This window comes from Anas acuta, chromosome 17, assembly GCF_963932015.1.
Source record: "Anas acuta chromosome 17, bAnaAcu1.1, whole genome shotgun sequence".
NCBI classification, from domain to species: domain Eukaryota; kingdom Metazoa; phylum Chordata; class Aves; order Anseriformes; family Anatidae; genus Anas; species Anas acuta.
Window position 1 is genome coordinate 2793655 of NC_088995.1, and position 19114 is coordinate 2812768.

General features: G+C 45.6%; 1 protein-coding gene across 20 annotated transcripts in view; it reads left to right on the forward strand.

Annotated features, from left to right (window-relative positions):
• The window catches only part of KDM2B (lysine demethylase 2B), a 101359-nt gene that overhangs the window by 25318 nt on the left and 56927 nt on the right, over positions 1–19114 (forward strand). For 14 of the 20 annotated variants that reach the window (XM_068653937.1, XM_068653938.1, XM_068653954.1 and 11 more), the window contains 3 exons: positions 5104–5197; positions 6085–6238; positions 17249–17364. In XM_068653937.1, the coding sequence (XP_068510038.1) occupies positions 5104–5197; positions 6085–6238; positions 17249–17364 (364 nt within the window). Of the gene's footprint in view, positions 1–1055; positions 1151–1623; positions 1779–3820; positions 4056–4097; positions 4326–4398; positions 4679–5103; positions 5198–6084; positions 6239–17248; positions 17365–19114 lie in introns of those variants that run through there. The other 6 variants (XM_068653953.1, XM_068653949.1, XM_068653952.1 and 3 more) reach the window with 6 other exon arrangements.

Sequence of the window (19114 nt, forward strand, 5' to 3'; positions counted from 1 at the left end):
CTAGTTGGAAGCTGAGGGTGTGCCTCTGGAGACAGAAATTGCCCTTTGATTTGAGGGAGTTTGCAGGTCCTGCAGCGCAACCTGGGACTGGTTTAAGCATTTGTGATACTCACATGCACTTTGTGTGCCATTTTTGAATAGCTTTGGATAGAAAACTGCTCTACAGAGGTAATTAAGGACAAGAAAATTGGGCCAGTAAGCACAAGTTCTCAGTCAAACTTTTTAAGCTAGCAAAGTAAACAGAATTTAACGTCTTCAAGTTGATGCATTAGCCTCGGATCCTCCCTTGTATGCAGCTTGGAGGACTTGCAGTGTAACAGGTATAAATGAAATAAATGTTGGCGTTGAGAATCGCTTGTGGTGAAGCTGAAGCCGAGCAGCCATGTCACAAAGATGGAGAAATGAGTTGCATTTGCACAGGCACCAGAAGGCTGCTCCAGCTCCACGTGCTCACAGGGCAGCCAGGCCAGGTCTGCGGCAAATCGGCAGGTTGGTTCGTCTCCTTGCACCCGCCACTGCCTCCTCAGAAATGTAAGCTTCCAATTAAAAGAGAGGCCTCTCGGATCTTAAAGTTCAAAGGTAACCTTCCCAGCATTAGCTGGACACGAGCTGTAGCGGCGAGGTTTGCAGGCAGCCTGAAATGGTAGCTGGGTGCAGTTCTGCTGTTCCTCTCTGCGGGCTGCTCGTGCCAAAATCTGATGGCTGGAATGTAAATAACTCCTTCCCTGTGAAGTCCCCGCATGCGGCGGGAGGCATGCGGGGATCGTGAGCGCTCCAGGGCTTGGTATTTCACTGGAGCTTGGGGTATTACTGACACCTTGGTTGGGAATGGGGTGAGGGTGGGATGGGGATGGTGCCACCGCTTCACAAAATCTCTGGTGCAGGCTGAGGTGAATGGCAGAAAATCGGCTTGCTCTTATCTGGGGTGTTGTTTTTGTCTGGCTGACTCAGATCGTAACCCCCCTCAGGGCAGGAACCGGCTCTTTTATGTGCTTTTTGAAGTGCCTGGCGCACGCACCCAGCTTAATGATTAGTTACTACTTCATCTTGATAGGTGCTGCTTTGCTCGCACCTCAGGCTGGAGGAGCAGCTCGCTGAGGGGGGAACGGGGCTGTGGGGCTTCGCTGGGCCCCAGGGAGAGCGGCCGCAGGTGGGTGCCTGCCATGAGGGGACACCAGGGCCCCCATCCGTGAGGGGAAGCTGTGGCCGTGAGGTGAGGGGAGCCTGGGGCCATGAGGGGAGGCCGCGGCCATGAGGTAAGGGGAGGCCGGAGCCCTTTGGGCCTTCCCTGCTGAGGGGAGCCCCAGGCTGAGGAGGCCGAGCGGGGGCCCTGCGGGGCTGGGGGCGTTGCAGGCCGGCCAGCAGCGGTGTCTCCCGGGTGACAATGGTTTCTTTTGTCTGGCGGCGTAATTTGTGGCTTTCGGTTACGGGGCCCCTGTGTGGGAGCGCTGCTGCTGCTGCTCATGGTGGGGGGGGTCAGGCCCGTTAGGAGCGGGGCCTGCTCCTTCTCCCCCGCTTTGGCACTTGCAGCTGGCTCATGGGTGTGCGGTATTCGGTTTCAGGCTTAGGGATTTCAACCAGCCGGCGCTGCTCCTGGGAGGAAGGAAGAGTGAGCTATACTTTTCTCATTGGCCCGAACAAAAAACAGAAGCCTCTGCTGGGGTTTGGGAGTGGTTTATGGGCTGAGCTCAGTGGCAGGGGAGCCCTCGCAATGCCAGAGGGAATAGAGCCGTATGGTGCGCTGTGCCTCTTGCGAGAGACAAGGAGCTCAGCTCAGGGTAATGCTGCCTCCGCGTGTGCTCACGCGTCTCCCCCGAGTTCATGTGCATGTGCCTTGCGCCTTTGCATTTCCCTGCCTGCGCGTGTGCCTGCGCCTGTGCGCGTCCGCATCCCGGCGTGTCTGCTGCTGTCTTTGTTTCTCTGTTTGCTTGCGGGTTCGGAGCTCTGTGTGGCGAGTGCATTGTGGGTTTGCCTGGGAGTGCGGTGGCCGCGCTCGCTCCCGGAGCTCTGCCTCTGCCTTGTTCCTGCGTGCCCAGCTGCTCCCCGTGTTCGCTCAGCGGTTTGTCCTCGCTTGCAGCATCCCCCTCAGCTCTTTCGGGGGGTCTCTGTGGTTGTTCTTCCCTGTGAACTCGCAGGTTACTCCATGTTCCTTCGCACCATTTCGCTAACTAACAAATCCTCCCAGGTTTTGGGGGGAAAGCTCCCTTTTCCCTCGCACCACAAATCCTTCCTCCAAAATAACAGGACGTTAACCTGAACGATTCCAGGCTGGTGGAGAGCATAAAACAAACTCTTCAGTGGGGAAGGGAAGCTCCCCCCCCCCACCCCCCAAGAGATTACAAGCAGCTGCATATTTTAAAACCTGAACTGATGCTATGCAGGGAGATAAAAGTGGAGCGTGCAGGGGCTGGATGTGGTGAGGAAAATTAAAGTTGGGGCATCCTTTTGCATCGCCTGTGCTTTCAGGGTGTACATCTGGCAAGCTGCTCTGCCCGAGTGCCGCCTGGGGCTGTGCTCCTCTCACCCACGTTACCTGCTCCGGCCCAGGGCGCTGAAGCTGCAACCTGGAGGCGCGCAGCGGGATGTAGTTTCCAGATTTCTTTCAACATGGATGCTGTGTGATGGCTCTTTTTTTTTTTTTTTTCTTTTCTTTCCTTTTTTTTTTTTTCTTTTTGGGCGGGCGTGTGTGAGGGGGAAAACCTGAAAAGTTGAGCCGTTCCCCGAATTAGCAGCTGTTAAGCGATGAGAAACCGCTCGCTGAGGTTAGAGCGGAGCGGTGTAAGATTAGCCGTGGCGTGGAGCTGCGCGGGGCCCATGTGACTGCGGTGTACATTGGAAGAGGAAGCTGTAGAGGTCAATGCAAAGGCATTGTGCCAGGCTCTGGCAACGAGGGACGTTGCTGGATGGCGGAAGATCGCTTTTCAGGCTCCCCAGCCCTTCGTTAGCTCCTTGGGGCTGGACAAAAGCAGCCCTGTTCGATGAACAGCAGAAATTAAACGTGGAATGGCTCGTTTGCGGATGGAAAGGAAAACTGTTTGCTTTCCAAATGCTTTGTAGGTTTTTGTTAACCACCATGTGTGGCTCTTACACTGAACCCACCTTTATTGGGGTGGAAATTGCGCTTAGAGGAGTTTCAAGAAAATAACAACAACAAAAAGTTGTGTGTTCACCGTTCTTTCTGCCATGGTGTTTTCTCACGAAACTAATTTTTAAACGCTTGGATTTGATGGTAGGATAAATCCCACTATTTTGTCTTTGAATACAAACAGATCAACAGCTTCAGCTTTCTTTTATTGGCTGTTGAGGACTAAAATCTGGCTGGTGCAAGGCCATTTTCGCCTTTTAGAACACCTCGTGTCAGCGGGCAATTGTAGGTAGGTAGCCCAGGCTTAGAAAATTGTTGTTAATGTGATGAATTTTACATCTGACCTTTTGCAAACTGACAATAATTGATTCCATCAGGATTTTAATTTTTACTGAAAAACAATGGTTCTCAGCGCTGCCCGCAGACTGCGAATTTCCGTGTTGTTTTTTGTTTTATTAGCAATTATTCAATCTGTGACTTTTTGCAGCTTGGCTCGAAGAAAACCAACTTCCTTTCCGGGCTCCTTTTATTGTTTTTAATTTCTGTCTGACTTGTAATCAACAACATCTTGGTAGAGGAAAAAAACATAAAAGGAGAAATAAATAAAAAAAAATGTATTTGGGAGGGAAGGACTCATATTTTGAAATGGAGCATATTGAGAGTCTAGACAGCTTCTTGGCTGGCTGTGATTTTTGAAGCATCTGAAATACCCCAGGGGCGGAAAAAGCTCTCTTCCTGCTCCTGCAGGAGGACGGATTCCAGAGCGGGCGAGGGGCGAGCGGTGTAATTGCGCCAGGAGAGGCTTTAATTGCGAGACGGAGGCGCAGGACCTTTCGAAGCCCGCAAATCGACCGTCTTCATGACAGCATTGCGCACGGGTCCGTCAGCTGGGCTCGGGATGTGGTTGCTTAGCAGCGGGCTCTTATGTGCCCACCGCCGCGCTGATTTGCCAGCCTCCCGCAGACACATGGTAAGGTCCTTTCCAGCCTATCATCTAGAGGGACTTCTGCACGCCGCCTGCATACTGCCGAGATTCTCCCTACCTGACTGTGATGAGAAAAAGACACAGTTAAACGAAACCTGTTTTCTTTCTCCTTTTTATTTTTTTCCTCCAACTCCCCTTCTGGTACTGTTTCCGTAACCAAAAAAAAAAACAACCAAAAACCAACCAACAACCTAATAATAATAACAATAATAAAAAAAAAAAGCCATGAAACGGAGACCGGAACAAGGAAAAGAGGTTAGTGGGTTAAGTGGTGTGTGTTTCCTGCGTTTGCAAAGGTGCCTATAGTGAGAAGGGCGGCTGTGTTTCGGCCATTAGTTACAGATGGTGGCTGGAGGCTTGAGATTCGTGCAGCGAGATGAGCGCTCGTGTGTATCTTGCCAGTGATGTCGACTTTAAACCGCTCTGAAAACCTGAATCAAGACGGCATAAAAAAATAGAGGATTTGATAATACTCAGCGCTGCTGCCAGCTGGTTCCTTTATGCCTTTTGATGCAGAAATGCCTAGAAATGTGAACAAAAAGGAGTTAATCTGCCAAATGAGGTTTCTGTCCCCAGGTCCTTGCGGAAATGGCATTAGTGGCAAGTAGGTAATTAAACGTGTGGGAGGATTTATAAGCAAATTAGATTTTTCAAAACTTTGCTCTTTGAAGCTATTTGTGTACAACTTTTGGTGAAGGTTGTGTCTCAGTGCGAAGGAGAGCATTAAAGAGATCACCCCAGGGATAGGCAGTGGCATCAGAAATATTTCTGAACAACATAACTTTTATTATTTTTCCATTCCTTAACTCTGAAAGCTTTCTTTCTAGTTGTATGAGCAGCAGACTCAAACTTCAAGATGCACGTTTTTCAGCAGAAACCTAATTATAGTTACTTTGAGACAAAAAAAGCACTGTACTATAAATGCAAAAACTTGAGTGGATGGAAACAGTATCACACATGTTACCTCTGCAAATTAAGGCATGAAAAATACTGTTTCAGACTGATTCATTTTTGTCCTTTGCTCTGTTTTCAGGTACTGTTTGATGAGTGTGAAAGGATGCTTCACTGATTTTCATATTGATTTTGGTGGCACTTCAGTGTGGTATCACGTTTTCCGTGGGGGGAAGGTAGGTGAACCTTGTCTGAAATCTATTGTTAATCCTCTGTGCCTGTTGTGGAGGGATGGGGTTGCTTTCTTTCATTTTTCACTTTTTTTTTTTTTTTTTTTTGGCTAGTCAGTTAGCAGTCTATTTCGTTTACCTTTGTTGATGTACATGGAGTGTGCTGAACTAGAAGGACACCATTCACCTTTATGAAACAAGCAAGTGCTTTATTTGAAATATCTCGTGTTATTCCTTGGTGGTTTTATGCTTGTTATTGCTGCATGGTTTAGAGGCGTCTTGCAGTGAGTACATGGCTGTGTGTACCCTTGTTGGGTCAGAGTGCCCTCATAAGTCTCCTTCTGTAGCTAGAGCTTTTCAGTTTCCTATTAGAGATTCTGTGTTCCTTTAGTGTGCACACCCGGCCTGAAATATTGCAGAATACAGAAATGATAGAATATACAATGTGTGTGGCTACGTTCACATCTTTGCTATTTTAGGTTGCTTTTTCCTCATTCTAGTGTAGACAGCATATGGTGGGCAGTGAAGGAAATACAGCAGATTGAACATCTTTGTGGTACAGGCACTGGTCATCTGTGTCCAGTGAAGTTGTGCTATGCCAACACGTTGTTTTGAACTGAACGTAAACTGTGCAGGCAGCTTTTGAATAAGATGCTTCACGGAAGAGAGATGACAACTGACAGTTACCTTGACGTTTCCAGCCCCTGTACTAATTGCTGCTGCTGTCTGCTCTGGATTTCTGTGTACAGTACCTGGAAATCACGTTTTTTATGCAGAAAGCAGGCTGGGTGCTATGCATTCATTCCCCTAACACACGATAAACTCCTCGGAATTTTTCAGTTGCGTGTTTTTGTTGATTGTTGGTAATAGTTAAATCGTTGCTTTATTTTTAGATCTTCTGGCTGATTCCGCCTACTCTGCAGAATCTAGAACTTTATGAAGAATGGGTGCTCTCAGGAAAGCAAAGTGATATCTTTCTGGGAGACAGGGTGGAAAGATGCCAAAGAATTGAGCTGAAGCAAGGCTATACGTTCTTCATTCCTTCAGGTATCGTTTGTTAACTGGTTTTGGAATCACTGGAATTGTGCTTGACTAACAGTTGTCTGTAAAACAATTCTTCACATCTGAACCCCATGCTGACCTCTGTATTTCCTGGGCAAAGGAAAGGCAAGGAGCTGAATGTGCTTGATTTCCCAGCAGAGAGACGACTTGGGTCCCTGGGGCTGTCAGTCCACCTCTTCTCATCGGGGTCTTTTGTTACTGTTATTTGTCTTCTTGGACGGGTACTTTTCTGTTTTTCTTATTCTGAGGTAAAACCGGTGTTAAATGTATTCAGTGACCAGAGATGTCAAGCCTCTGGCACTCTTCTGGCAAGTTTCACGTGCGGTTCAGGAACCTACTTCTTTGCCTCTGTCTGTGGTCTGAGGTGGATTGAGTCCTTGATAGAGCCTGGTGGAGATTCCAGTACATGGAAGAGCAGATGCTGTGCTCCCTCAGGGTTGCTTTGTGGTTAAACTACTTTATTTTATTGTCGTAACTCTTCAGGACTTCTGTTTGATGGAGGTCGTGCTGAGTCCAGGCATCTTCCAGGAGCCCAGCCGTGCTTTGTTTGTACACTGCTGCCCACCTCAGTGGCTGCATTGCATGATTCAGCCTCTTCTTGCAAAGCAACCAAATAGTTGCTGCTTTGAAGGCTGGTGGCTTTAGGCCTTTATTCTGCTGCCTAAAATGGATTAAGGATGGTGCAATCTGTAACGCTCTTCATTTCCAATGATATCAGGCTTTGCTCTCTTTGAGTATTACGGGACTGCAAGTTTCTTTATAATGGTATAATACATTGCCTCTGTCTAGCGGATTTTCCCAGGGAAATAAATATGGATAGCCTTTTTACATGACAGAAGGACTGGTTGGTAGTTCTTCAGCTTCTAGAATTACTCTGTGGGGATAAGATTATTATATATATTTTTTTTAATTTTGGAGACAGATAGAATGCAGGTCATGAGAAGACACTGATAATGTTCCTGCTAACTAAGGAGCGTTATTAGCATCAACCAAAAGCCACAAATTTGCATGTTTGGTAAGCATTTGGCAAGAATCTGCCTGGGATGTGACAGGCAGAATGACTTGGAGGGTGTAGGAGTTAATCCATTAAAGGAATTAGGTCTTCCCTTGAAGCAGGTCAGAATGTGCTGTTACTGTTTGAACTAGGTGTTTGAGTGTGCCTGTGCTGTTTGCTTAGATCCCGTTACTGCATCTTTGTATTTATCTTCGTTCCCTTGTGAGCAGCCTCCTACGAATAAGACTTTCTGTCTGTTAGTTCAGTCATGCTCAGCAGTTGGAACCCAGCAAGTTGTGGGAGCCTGCACGGGACACAACTGTAACATGGTGGCTGGAGCGAAGTGGTTCCAACTGTGTTTTTTGACTGTAGTTTCTGTTTTCCTAGGAAAGCCCAAAGAACAGAAATGCCAATACCTCAGCCATTTTAGGCTCCGTGCCACGTTTGAAAGGCATACATGAATAATTTCTCCTTAAGCACCTCACGGATTCCAGGGTTTTGTTCTGGTGTATTTTGTCAGAAACCTTTTCCACAAATCTCTTACTTATGTGAAAGGATAATATTTCCCCGTTTGTTTTAAGAGCATGGAAATGCCTAGTTAAAAGCTGTTCCAGGTCAGCAAATTGAGCATAGCCTTGTAAAACAGGTCAGTTCCTGTGACCTCTTCCCTCTGGTTTGTGAGAGTATTGCACTAGTTAATGTTTGAATGTGTTTTGTATGCACTTAGTAACCGCTGGTAGTGCTCGGCTTCTGGTGATGGGTGCCTGTAAAAGCAGCGTGTCCCCCACTTCCAGCTGAGCCTGATAACCTCTGAACCAGCCTCAACTCGGCCGCAAGGCAAATACCTTCTAATGACAGGTCCGGCCTCAGAAAGTGTGTGGAGTGATTCAGCTAGTGCTCAGTTGGACTGCGAATGGAGAACGTGTCGGTGAAGGGCCTTTTTGCATCAAATCTCCCGCTGTGCTCTCATTTTCAAGTCATTTTTGGGGGTGGTCCTAGCGATGCTATTATATCATCACAGGGTAAAGGATGAAGTCGGTAGAGAAGACTGTAACAAGACACATGGGGGAGTAAGATCATAGGCTGGTGGGAGATGGAAGGTTTCTTTGAGAATCTAGGATCAGCAGTAGATCCAGTAAATCCCTGAAACTACAAAGCACTTGCACAAGAATGGGAGTTATTCTTACAGAAGGCATAATTATAGTGCTCACCAGGGCCTCAGGGTATTTCCCTCTGCATCACCGCCTTCATCTTTTCAGGATTAAGTTTAAACCAGTTAATTTCTACCTGTGCTTCTAACCCTGGAAAGCACCAAAAGGCACAAATCACAGCTGTGGTATCAAGGAGAAAATGAGCCAGGTATTATCAGCGTAGCGAGTCGTCCTGGGTCAAAGTGCATCTGGCAGTGCTTTAGGAGTCCTTCCTAAGTATTGGGTGGAGGAAGTGAGCTGAGATTCAGAGGGATGCTGCGTCCAGTGCCCTGTGTAGGACCCAAGCTGCACTCCTCATGGCCCCATAGGACTTCTCCAAGCAAGTGGTGCACCGTTACCAGCTCTCACTTCCCACTTTACCAGTTCCCGCTGGTGAGTTAAGGATGATCGACTGGTGAAGTCTGCAGTAAAGTGATAATTTAACTAGGAACCCAGCCTTTTCCATTAGTACAATCTAAACCGATGTCAGAATTTAATTGTCAGTTGTCACCCCTTCATGACTCGTTGGGGTTTATGGCCAGCTGCGTGCTCAAGGTGTGAGAGCAGCTGAAGGCTCAAGAGGGGGGAGGAAGCTACAGTAACTACTCAAGACAGCAAATGATTTTTATTTTTATTTCCTGTAGAAATCCAGTTGTTTATCTCCAGGAGGGGAGATGTCTTTGTGCATAAGGACAAGATATTAGTGAAGAATGCTGTGGCCCTTGGGTGTTGGCACTGTGTGTGTTTATCAGAAACAATTGAACCTTTCATATGGTTGTGTGTTAACGTGGGTGAAATTTGGTCAAAGTAACACATCTTGCTGTGATGTAGCGGACGCTGCATACCAAACCTACCTGCCAGACAGAAGGGAAGCTCTTTGTAGAGCGAATTTTTCTCTTTTCCTGTGTAAGCTGTGAGGGTCTTGAAGAGGAAACCATAATCTCTGTGTGCAGCTATTGTCTCAGCAGGGACACAACATTTTATCAATCACAATCAAATCTAGAGCTTGTCCAGCATTGTTTGTGCTGTTAGCGTTCTTCTGTACAGTGTGTGTGTGTTCAGTGGTGGTTTGCACTGAGGATGTGCAGAGTGGGAGCATTTGGAGTCCAATGTGGTGTTGGTTATGGAGAAAATGTTCAGGTGTCTGGCATCGCTGTGGCAGGGATGGACCGAGCAGCATCCCTCCAGATTTCTTCCACTCAAGATTTCTGTAGGCTCTTGTCTCTGGCTTGCATGCAGCCACTTCTTCAATTACCTCCTGATTGCTCCCCTGCAGCCTGCTTGCAATGTACTGCTCACTAAGTCAATGAAAAAGTGCTACCTGGTTTTTGACTATCTTTAGTGCCCAGCTTTTTGCTTTGAGTGTAAATATTTTTCTTGTCTTACATCACTGCATAGCTTCACTGGAACCTGTTCTCTCTCCCCTTCATGCCCTTCACCTGCCACTCCATTCTTCATGCTCTGTAAACCATCTCAACCATCTCTCGCTTTTATCCTTGTGCTTCTTTTATATATTTTTTTTCCCGAACTGTTGCTTTATGCATGGAATTCCCTTCCCATCTCGGTTCTCTGAACATCAGATTCATTCCTCTTGTGTACTTCTAAACTTCACTGATGCTTCCTAAAGCTAAGCTCAAAATTAAGCATACACAAAATGAAAAAATGATCCTTTTTTCAATCCAGGTGCTCTTTTGAGTCTTCTAGTCTTGCTGACTGTGTCGTTTTGATTGTAAGTGCTGGGGGTCTGACAGGGATATTGTCTCTCTCCTCCTTCCCTGTTGTCCTCTACAAACAAGATCTTGCAGTAGCTGGGAATATGCTAAGCTTGTTTGCTTTTTTCTCAATTTCCTCTGATACCTCTCTTCCAAAAAAGTGACCTTTTCTTGTGTGTGTGTGTGTTTATGCTTGGTGTAGGCGCTTGTACCTGAAATTCAAGAGTGTTTGCGCATGCAAAATCAGGGCCTGCGAAAGCAGGCCAGCTTGTAGTCTCTTGTGGGAAATCTGTCTTGCAGTGTTTCTCTGTTGCTAACATTGTGAAGTAAGTGTGTAATTGTGCCTGGAAAAGGTGAATTTGGCTGGTTCTGGGTTGTTACCGATACTGCTGTCAGCTTGACCGTGGGTAAGCTTGGTTTGGGTGTCTTTTACTGCAGGCTTTCCAAATCCGCAGCGTTAATGTGAGTACAGGGAAGGATGTGATGTAGTGTGAGTGAACTGGTAGTTGGGAGAGCTGTCTCTGGGGGGAATCGTCAAGTAGCCAGGCCATTCTGAGTGCTTTGGCTGTTCTTTAAATCTCACAGGAGCAATTCAAGTAATAGGCCAATATGGTCCATAAAGTAACGGACAGAAGTCACCGTGCATTTTTGATTTCCAAGACTTGACCAATGTACTGCCACTAGATCTTGGAGGCAACTTTTGAGCTTTAAAGCTTTTAGGCTTTCCCATGATCAAAATCCAGGTGAGGTCACTTGCTATCAACTGGGCACGGTGTTCCTTTCTGCCTCCTCTCCAAACTTCTCCCTAGTGTTGCTGCACACTTAGGAGAGCTGTGTCTCACCCTGCAGTTAGCCGTCCCCCACCGAATAAGTAGTTTTTGTTTTATTTTGTACGTTCTTTACTGTAACACACTGTGGGGCCTTGTGCGTGGAAAGATGCCGTTATAATCTCTCAATTTCTTGAGAGATGAAAAATGAGCCATGGTCTAACCAAATATTCTCATTGTTCTGTGATGATTATTGCGGTAACATTAGAGTGCTCCAAAGTTCTGGTTCTCAGTCAAATACAGAAATAATGACTTTTCTTGGATGAACACTTTTTGGGGGAACGAAAGTAGCTGGAAAGGGCTGTACTATGCTAGACTCTATGCTGTGGTTAGCAAGCACTCAGAGCGTTTCAAATACTGTATCTGTGGTTATCAATAAGATTCTGCCTGTTACGAGCGTGTGGTCCTAGGTCACCTCCGCCGTGCCAGTCAGTATTTGATGAATTATTGTGTAATGGGGCCAGAAGGTAGCACAGAGGCTTTCTATCAAGGAGAATGACAGGCTATTAAAATCTGACTGGTAAATTTTTTTGCAGGGAGTCGTGCTAGGGCTGCATAGCTGCCTGGCTATTTTCGGTTGCTGTTCGCTTTTTCCATTTCAGGAGCTTCCACTGACATTAATGGAAGCTCCGTGCCTGGAACCTTTAGGGACCAAGCGATGGAGATCAGCGGAGAACATCAGAGAGAGTTTTTGCCTCGAGTGGCTACTTTCAGATGGAAGGTGACAGCATAATGTTGGATTTCAGTTCTGTTCCTCTGCAGTGCTCTACCTGATTCTTATCAAATTATGTAAGATTGAGAATTGCTGGATTACTTGTATTACTGGGGACAAAAATCATTAATTTTTTACTCTAAAAATGTAAGCATGATGTTTCCTTGATATACTTGGTTGTGGGCACTACTGTCACCCAATCATTATTCTTTTGAGGTCAGAGAAATTATATCTGGTTTCTTGGCATTCTTCCCCATAAGGACATGTCTTTAGTCACTTTTGATTATTTTTTTTTAATTTGTTTACATATTTTTTTGCTTTTCCAGACAAAGTTGCTGTAGAATCACAGGAAAATATGTATGTATGTATATCACAGAGCAAAATACCTGTTCAGTTACTACTGGAAATTGATGCACCATGGTTTTGGCTTGGAGTTTGTGGTCCGTTTGCCCTGTAGCTTTCTTGATAAGTTCATATTCTGCTTTATTATTCTCGGAAGGATGATTCCATTCTTGAAGATACAGCAGGAATTTACAGGGCCCTGAAATCTTCTAACAAGTTTGTAATGTTTAATAATACTTGTTTTATAAAATTCAGAAGATAATGAGATAGTATCTTTCTTTTAACTCTTAAGAAAAGCTTTTTTACTGTTAATTTTACCTCCTTGATTTACTAGAGATGATAACATCTAAATATTTGAGTGTACCTTAGGAGCAGTGGAATAATTTCTAACTGTAAACCAGCTGAGGGCATTTCTGAGTCTCCTGAATAAGATTCCTGCCCAATGCTGGTTTTACTTCATAAGCTAGGGGTGTTTTGGGAAGGAAGAAATGCTCATTAATCATCAAGAGCTGCAATAAGAAAGATCACAGTGGCTGGTTCCATGTTCAGTTGCTCGTTAGCCTCTTTCTTAGACAATGGGTGCCGGTTCAGCGGCGTCTGCTGCAGTTGGGGTTCGGCCTCACCAAACAGGGATCAAATGGAACTGGTATCAACAGGCTGGTTTGAAACCAGTCACCTCTGAGGAAGGTTTCTCTTTATTGACTCATCCCTGAGGCCACACAGTAGGTGTCACATCTGTGCAATCTAGCAGTAGCTTTAGATAATGTTCAGCAGGTGCTGCTTTTTTTTTTGTGTCTTTCAATCAAAAATTAACAATATCTCATTCCTCTGACTTTAGCATTTTTTCCTGCCCTTAATCCCTTTCTTCCGATACCGCTCCAGTGCTTTTTTAGCGTTAAGGATGAAATTAAATTTGTGGTATTGTATTCTGTGTTGCATTCCTTTTCCTTTTTTTTTTTTCTTTTTTTTTTCTTTTTTTTTTTTTATTCTTTGAGAGAGAGAGAGAGGAACAGAAACAGAGAGAGAATGTGTCTGGGTTTGGGAATGCTGCCAAGGGGAGAGATGTTATCTCCTGTCTCGCGCTAACCCATGGAACATGCAGGGTTGTGCAGCAGTACCTGAGTTGATGTAGACAGTAGAAAGCAGCTGCGGAGGAGAGAATTGATGACTCCCTTCAGAGGTGTCTCTGTTGGAGGCTGCGTGGAAAAAATTTTGCTGTGAGAGCTGAAAGATGCAGACACAGGTGAGCAGATGTGACCATAGACATGGTGATGTGACCATATACATGTCAACAGACCTGTCAGTCCGTCCAGCAAAATACCAGCGTAGCTGAAGTGAGACACGCAGGGTGTGTTGATGTGGATGATATCAAAGCAGTCCCCTTGGCCTTCATTGTTGTCTTACGGATTACACACACCTCTGGAGGTCTCTCTTCCTCTTTACAAGCCTCCATAATTGGGAAGCTTCCAACGTGGGTGTATTTGTTAGCAAGTGGTCACAATGAGCGTTCATCCTCCTCACAGTTTATTTCTGAGTCGTGCTTGCATCGAAGCTGTGGAAATTAATGGCATGTGCCATCCAAGTTTATCTGCTCTCAGAGCTCGTTTTCACAATATACAATGCTCATGGGAAGTGTTTCCTGCTCGTCTCTTTCCTCCTACTTCTGCTACTGGTGTCTTCAGTTTGTCTCTGTACACAGTCTTGTTAATATTAGAACAGGAGATTTTCTTTTCCCTTGTAGCTTCTGTGCCAATCTTTCAGTTTTTTCCTACCTTGTCAGTTCTCTCTCTTTTTTTGTCTAATCTTGCACATAGTGTCCCGCATCCCTGGAACACACCTCTTTGTGTTTGCTTCTTTGCAGTCTCAATATTCAGTGTTCCTCAGGCGAGTTGAGACTATTTTGGGATGCAGTGTGACTGAGAAATGCTCAGCAGCCGAATGGCCAAGATCTGTGTTGCCAGCAGGTGACTCCTCTGTCAGGCCTGCATCCTCTCACTGGTAGAGGGGCTGTGGGCTGGATCCTCCCTCTGGGAGCAAATGAACTGCTGGAGATGTTAGGGTGTCCCTGGGGCTTGGCTGTGTCCCTAGCTCCATGCTTCCACATTGTTTCTCCACGAAGGGACAGTACCCACGGCATTATCCTTTCCCATCCCTGAGCCACACGTGGAAGTTGTCTTACGCTCTGCTTTAGGTAGGAGTGGGGAACTTGATTTCCAAGGGCTTTACGGTAAAAGGCTGTCTGTGTGTGGCTTGGTCTCTGGTAATTTTAACTTTTTTCCTGGTCCTCGTGGCTTTCTGGTGGATTTCAGTGCTTTATTATTGAGAACTATATTGTAAAAAATACTGAGAACTGTGTCATAAAAACAAAACAGTATTTTCAGTCTAGTTACTAGAGATACGTGTGTCTTGAAGGTCCTAATGCTTAGTTCATAAGTCAGGAGTTTGCATCTGTCAGTTGAAGGTACTAATTGTTTGTTAAATGAGTAGCTACCTGGTTTAGAAACATAAGTGGGGAATTCAGTGTATGATCTGCAGAACCAGAGGTTTTCTCAGAAGACTTCAGTTCGCACCCCTTCCATCTTTTCTGTAAGGACAACATTGAAACTACATTTATGCTCATTAAGCTTTCTGTTGAGTTTTTGTCAGGTCTGGGACACTTATTTTTGTTTTTTTTCGAGCATTGGCTACAGGCATTTATTGGTCTTTTCTAGCTTCTCTCAATTATATTGGGATTGCTACTGAGGAAGTCTAGAGGCTGTTAACGTTGACATTTAATGGGGACAGAGTTGAGAGGTTGGGGAAGGTGTGATGAGACTGAAACCCAAAGAGCAAAGAAAAAAATGAAATTGATTGCACTCCAGTGTGAAATTTTCACTGAGGAAATAAAATTTGTAGGAAGAGGCTGCTGTGGGGTTATATTAAAAACAGACACTTGAAGAACAATAGCATTGATGGTGTTTCATTTTATTTCTTCTTAAAACGAAGGATTTTACCTTTTTACCTTTCCTACATGTCTAGAGAGCTCAGTTACTCTTCTTACTTGAGCTGTGAATCTCTGGTAACAGGTTGTATTTAGAATGATGATGATGATTCCATTAAAATACCTCGTTGCATCTGTCAGTCTGTGTGTACATTGAGTGATTTATGCTGGGAGGTGTGTGGTGTAAACAAATGGCGAGGGCTCCTCAGTGTCCTGCTGCTTGTGGCCTGTCTTCTGCCACCGCTCAGCCCTGTGGCCATGGATAAGTCATTGCACTTGTTGGAGCTTCAGCTTGTTTACCCCTGGAACTGGCAATGAAGCTGAATTATCACACCAGTTGACCCTGAGTTGTTCCACCTATCCAATAAATCAGCTTTGGGGACCCAGCAGCCCCTAAACTGCAGAAGTCTTTGATACCTCGTGAGAGCAGTAGCCCCAAATTCCTTCACCTTGCATCTTTTTTTCCTTCCCGAAGACTAGGATCAGGAGTATCATTTATTTTGCAGTAGTTTGCTCTTAGTACAGGCTGATTGATGTATTTCATGTGAGGTGATGGACTGCTCTAACTGTGAAGTGTTTTCATGTTATTGACATGCATGGTTGCTGTACTACCCTTACAGGGAAAAAAAATCCTTTCTAGTTGGTCGTTCTTGATTTGGAAGTAATAAACGTGCTGGATGATAGTAAGTGGCTAGTAGCTGAAATTACACTAACTGGAGCAGGAAAGATGCAATACCTAGAGCTGTCAGAGCCACGAGCCACCTGCGTTTTTCTCTGCATCCCATTTACCACATGGAATCAGAGTTGTGAACTGACTGAGCACTGGAACAGGCTGCCCAGAAGGGTTCTGGAGGCTCCATCCTTGGAGATACTCAAAAGCTGTCTGGATGTGGTCCTGGGCACACAGCTCTAGGTGGCCTGGCTCACACGGAGGGGTTGGAGCAGGTGACCTCCAGAGGTCCCAGCCAACCTCAACCTTTCAGTGATGTTAACATTCAGGAAAAAATGTATCCAGAGTGATGTTTCCAGGGAAAAAATTCTCATGTTGATTTCTTTTCCTTCCTGACTCTCCTACCAATATGCCCTTAAATGAAAGCTGCAGTTCTGCCATCTGCTGGGGCTCGAGGACTTCTCAGGTGTGCCTCTGCAGGCCTTCAGGTTCTAGGGATTGCTGCAAAAGGCCCCCGTGGCTGCTTGCTGGAGAGCCCTTTAGGCTGAGCAGCATTTTCCTGCTCCCTCAATGATCTTGAAGTGAAGGAAAACCACCAGAGCTTTAATGGAAAGTACTGCCCAGTTAGGAGAAAATTGACTGCCCCCGATGTTGCTTTTATCTGCTGGTTTATAAACTGTAATACTTTTCATTAAAAATCAGAAGAAAAAAAGCCTCAGGTCTCCATGGGGCCCAGATCATTAGCAGGATCAATCCTTTCACCACAGAGATCAGAGGCTCCAGTCTTGCATAGCCAGGCCTTCGGCTGCTGGCACACCAAGCAAACAATGCAGAAGCAGACGAGCTGTGTGTGGCTGCCTGAATTGCTACATCTGGATTTCTGTTATGGCAGAAAATTCTTCCCTCACTTTGGAGCCCGTGAAATGAATTCAGGCCCTTCCAGGACAGGGTCAGAACAGTCTCATCAGCTCAGGTACTAGAAATGTTAAGTCCTTTAACTTGGGGCTGGCAGTGAGGAAGATTTCCAATTGCTGCTTCAGGAAGTTGATAATAGAACATAAAACTTTCACCCCTGAAGGAGGGCTGGCAATAACTTGAAATTGTTGACACCTAGAGACGTGTGCGCCAGAGCTGGCATGGAAGAAGTCTGATGTGACTCAGTCCAGTTGCGCAGCCCGAGCCCACCAGCACCACCAACATGATTTGCAGCCCTAGTGGAGGTGCCAGGAGATCATCTGAGAGCCAAGTGTACTGAGCAGGCTGAGTTTGCTTCTTAGTCATGGATGTGGTTGAGTCACAAGCTTGCGTGTTCTCAGTAAACACTGAAACCGTTCTGTGGATAAATAGAAGAACTCAACACACAGAGGGTTGTGAGACTGTGCATCATAAGATGCCTTCTGCTATTATTAGTCTTGGAGTGGCTATGAGCATACTATTTAACCTTTCGCTACTTAACTTCTCTTCCCCCCTCAGAATGGGGTTTATGGGGTTGTTAAAATGTGATTGTAAATTGCTCTGTGATGCTACATAGTGTGAGGCATTCTCAGTTCTTTGCTTTCCCTCTCTAGGGTGGATACATGCGGTTTATACTCCAGTAGATTCTCTGGTGTTTGGTGGAAATATCCTGCATAGCTTTAATGTTCCCATGCAGCTTCGCATCTATGAAATTGAGGACAGAACAAGGGTAAGGATACTTGATTCTCTTCTTAACTTTGTGACCGTGGCCTGCCCGTTTCTTTCTGTCCCTGCTTTTCCTTTCTGAGAAACAAGAACTGATGGGATCTCCATGCCAGAATTGTTGAGAGGTAAACATGAAATAACGAGACTTTCAAATGTTGGTGATTTTTAGTGACGTTTACTCATCTGTTTTTCCCTACTTCCAACAGCCATGCCCATTCTGTATCTTTTGTCTGCCTGCTAACCTTTATAAACAAACTCCCTCGTGCACACAAGCATATTGACCTCTACAGGGCGGTTCCTTTGTACCAGTACACTCCTGCTAACCTCCTGGAATGGATACCAGGGCTGGAGAATAATGGGACAAGGATGGTTCTACTGTCCGCAGCTGAACTGAGAAAGCTGTGGAGGAGTTTACTATGAAGCATCATCTTCTGTGCTTCTCAGGATTTTCTTCTGCAATGATTCCATAGAATGCAAAAATTTCATGGGACTAACGAGTCTGGGCAGGGGCATTAGTCTGAATGGGGATGTTCACCTGGCTGCAGCAGAGCATTACATCTGGAGGAGGTTTCTGTGCAGCCTCTTGAGGAGTGAAAATTATGCCCTTGATTAATAAGCTTGACACCTAGCTGTCATATGCTTTGCAGTTCCATAAAGCAGAAGCATCTGAAGGAAGTGCCAGTCTTTTACTAGGCTATTAAATAAACCGTGTAAGGCAATCATAGCATTTTGATGTAAATACGGAGCAGTGTGTGTACAAATTTAGATGGGACTTTTTGTGGCTGGCAATTTTGGAGGCACTGCACTGTGACAGTGCTGGTAGACCGCAGGCACAGGTGCCAGGTCAAGCGTTTGTGGAGATTTGGGCTGGCAAAACACAGCGGGAAGCTGTGATGCTTCTTCACTAAAAAAATCTTAAAATGTTATGTGTTGAACGTAAGCTAATTGTGTTCACCTCTACAAGAGGGCACAGTTCTGGCTCCAAGTGGGCTTTTGCCCCAAATCCCTTTGCTTGCAGTGACAGTGCGTTAGTCCGAGACAAATACGTGTTGTTTCGAAAGGCATCTCTGTCTCAGTGAGAGGAAGGGTGTCCTCCCCTCAAGCCTCTCTCTGCCAGTGTTGTGTCAGGAACAGAGTGCTCCCGTGCTTCACAGGGGTACGGGGCCTGTTAGCCTCCACACTGCAAAGCGGTGGTGGGAGAGGTTGGTTTCCTGCAGTGATTGTAATGAAGAGAAGGAATCTTAAGTAGAAGAATGAATTCCTGGTGGAAGACAGATGAAGACAGAAGCTGAAATTCGGAAGAATTAGAACAGAGGGACTGCAGCAGAGGGCAGAAGTAGAGGGAAAGGGCATAAAGGCCAGAGTAGAGCTCATCCTGGCTTTGAATAGGTGTTCCCAAGGCAAGAATGTGAAGTATCTTAAAAATAAATAAGTAAGTAAAGAGTATAAGGACTGGACCAGGAAAAAGTTGGGATGGCAGAAGCAGGAAGGGGCTCACCAGCTTCTTTTGCAGAGTGAAAGGCGATGGGATGAGCTGTAGGAGTCCTTCAGAAAAAGGACTGGCGGCCAGAGTTGAACTGTGGCTAAGTTCAACAAAGGAGCTCAGCACAGGAAGGTTTTTAGAGTGGCTGTAAGTAAGAACCAGCAATACACACCGGATACGTATGCTGCAGCTGCTCAAAGGAGAGGTGTGCTGTTGCCATGAAGGGTGCTAGCACAGCTAACTGGAATGGAAAAGACAATTTATTTATTTC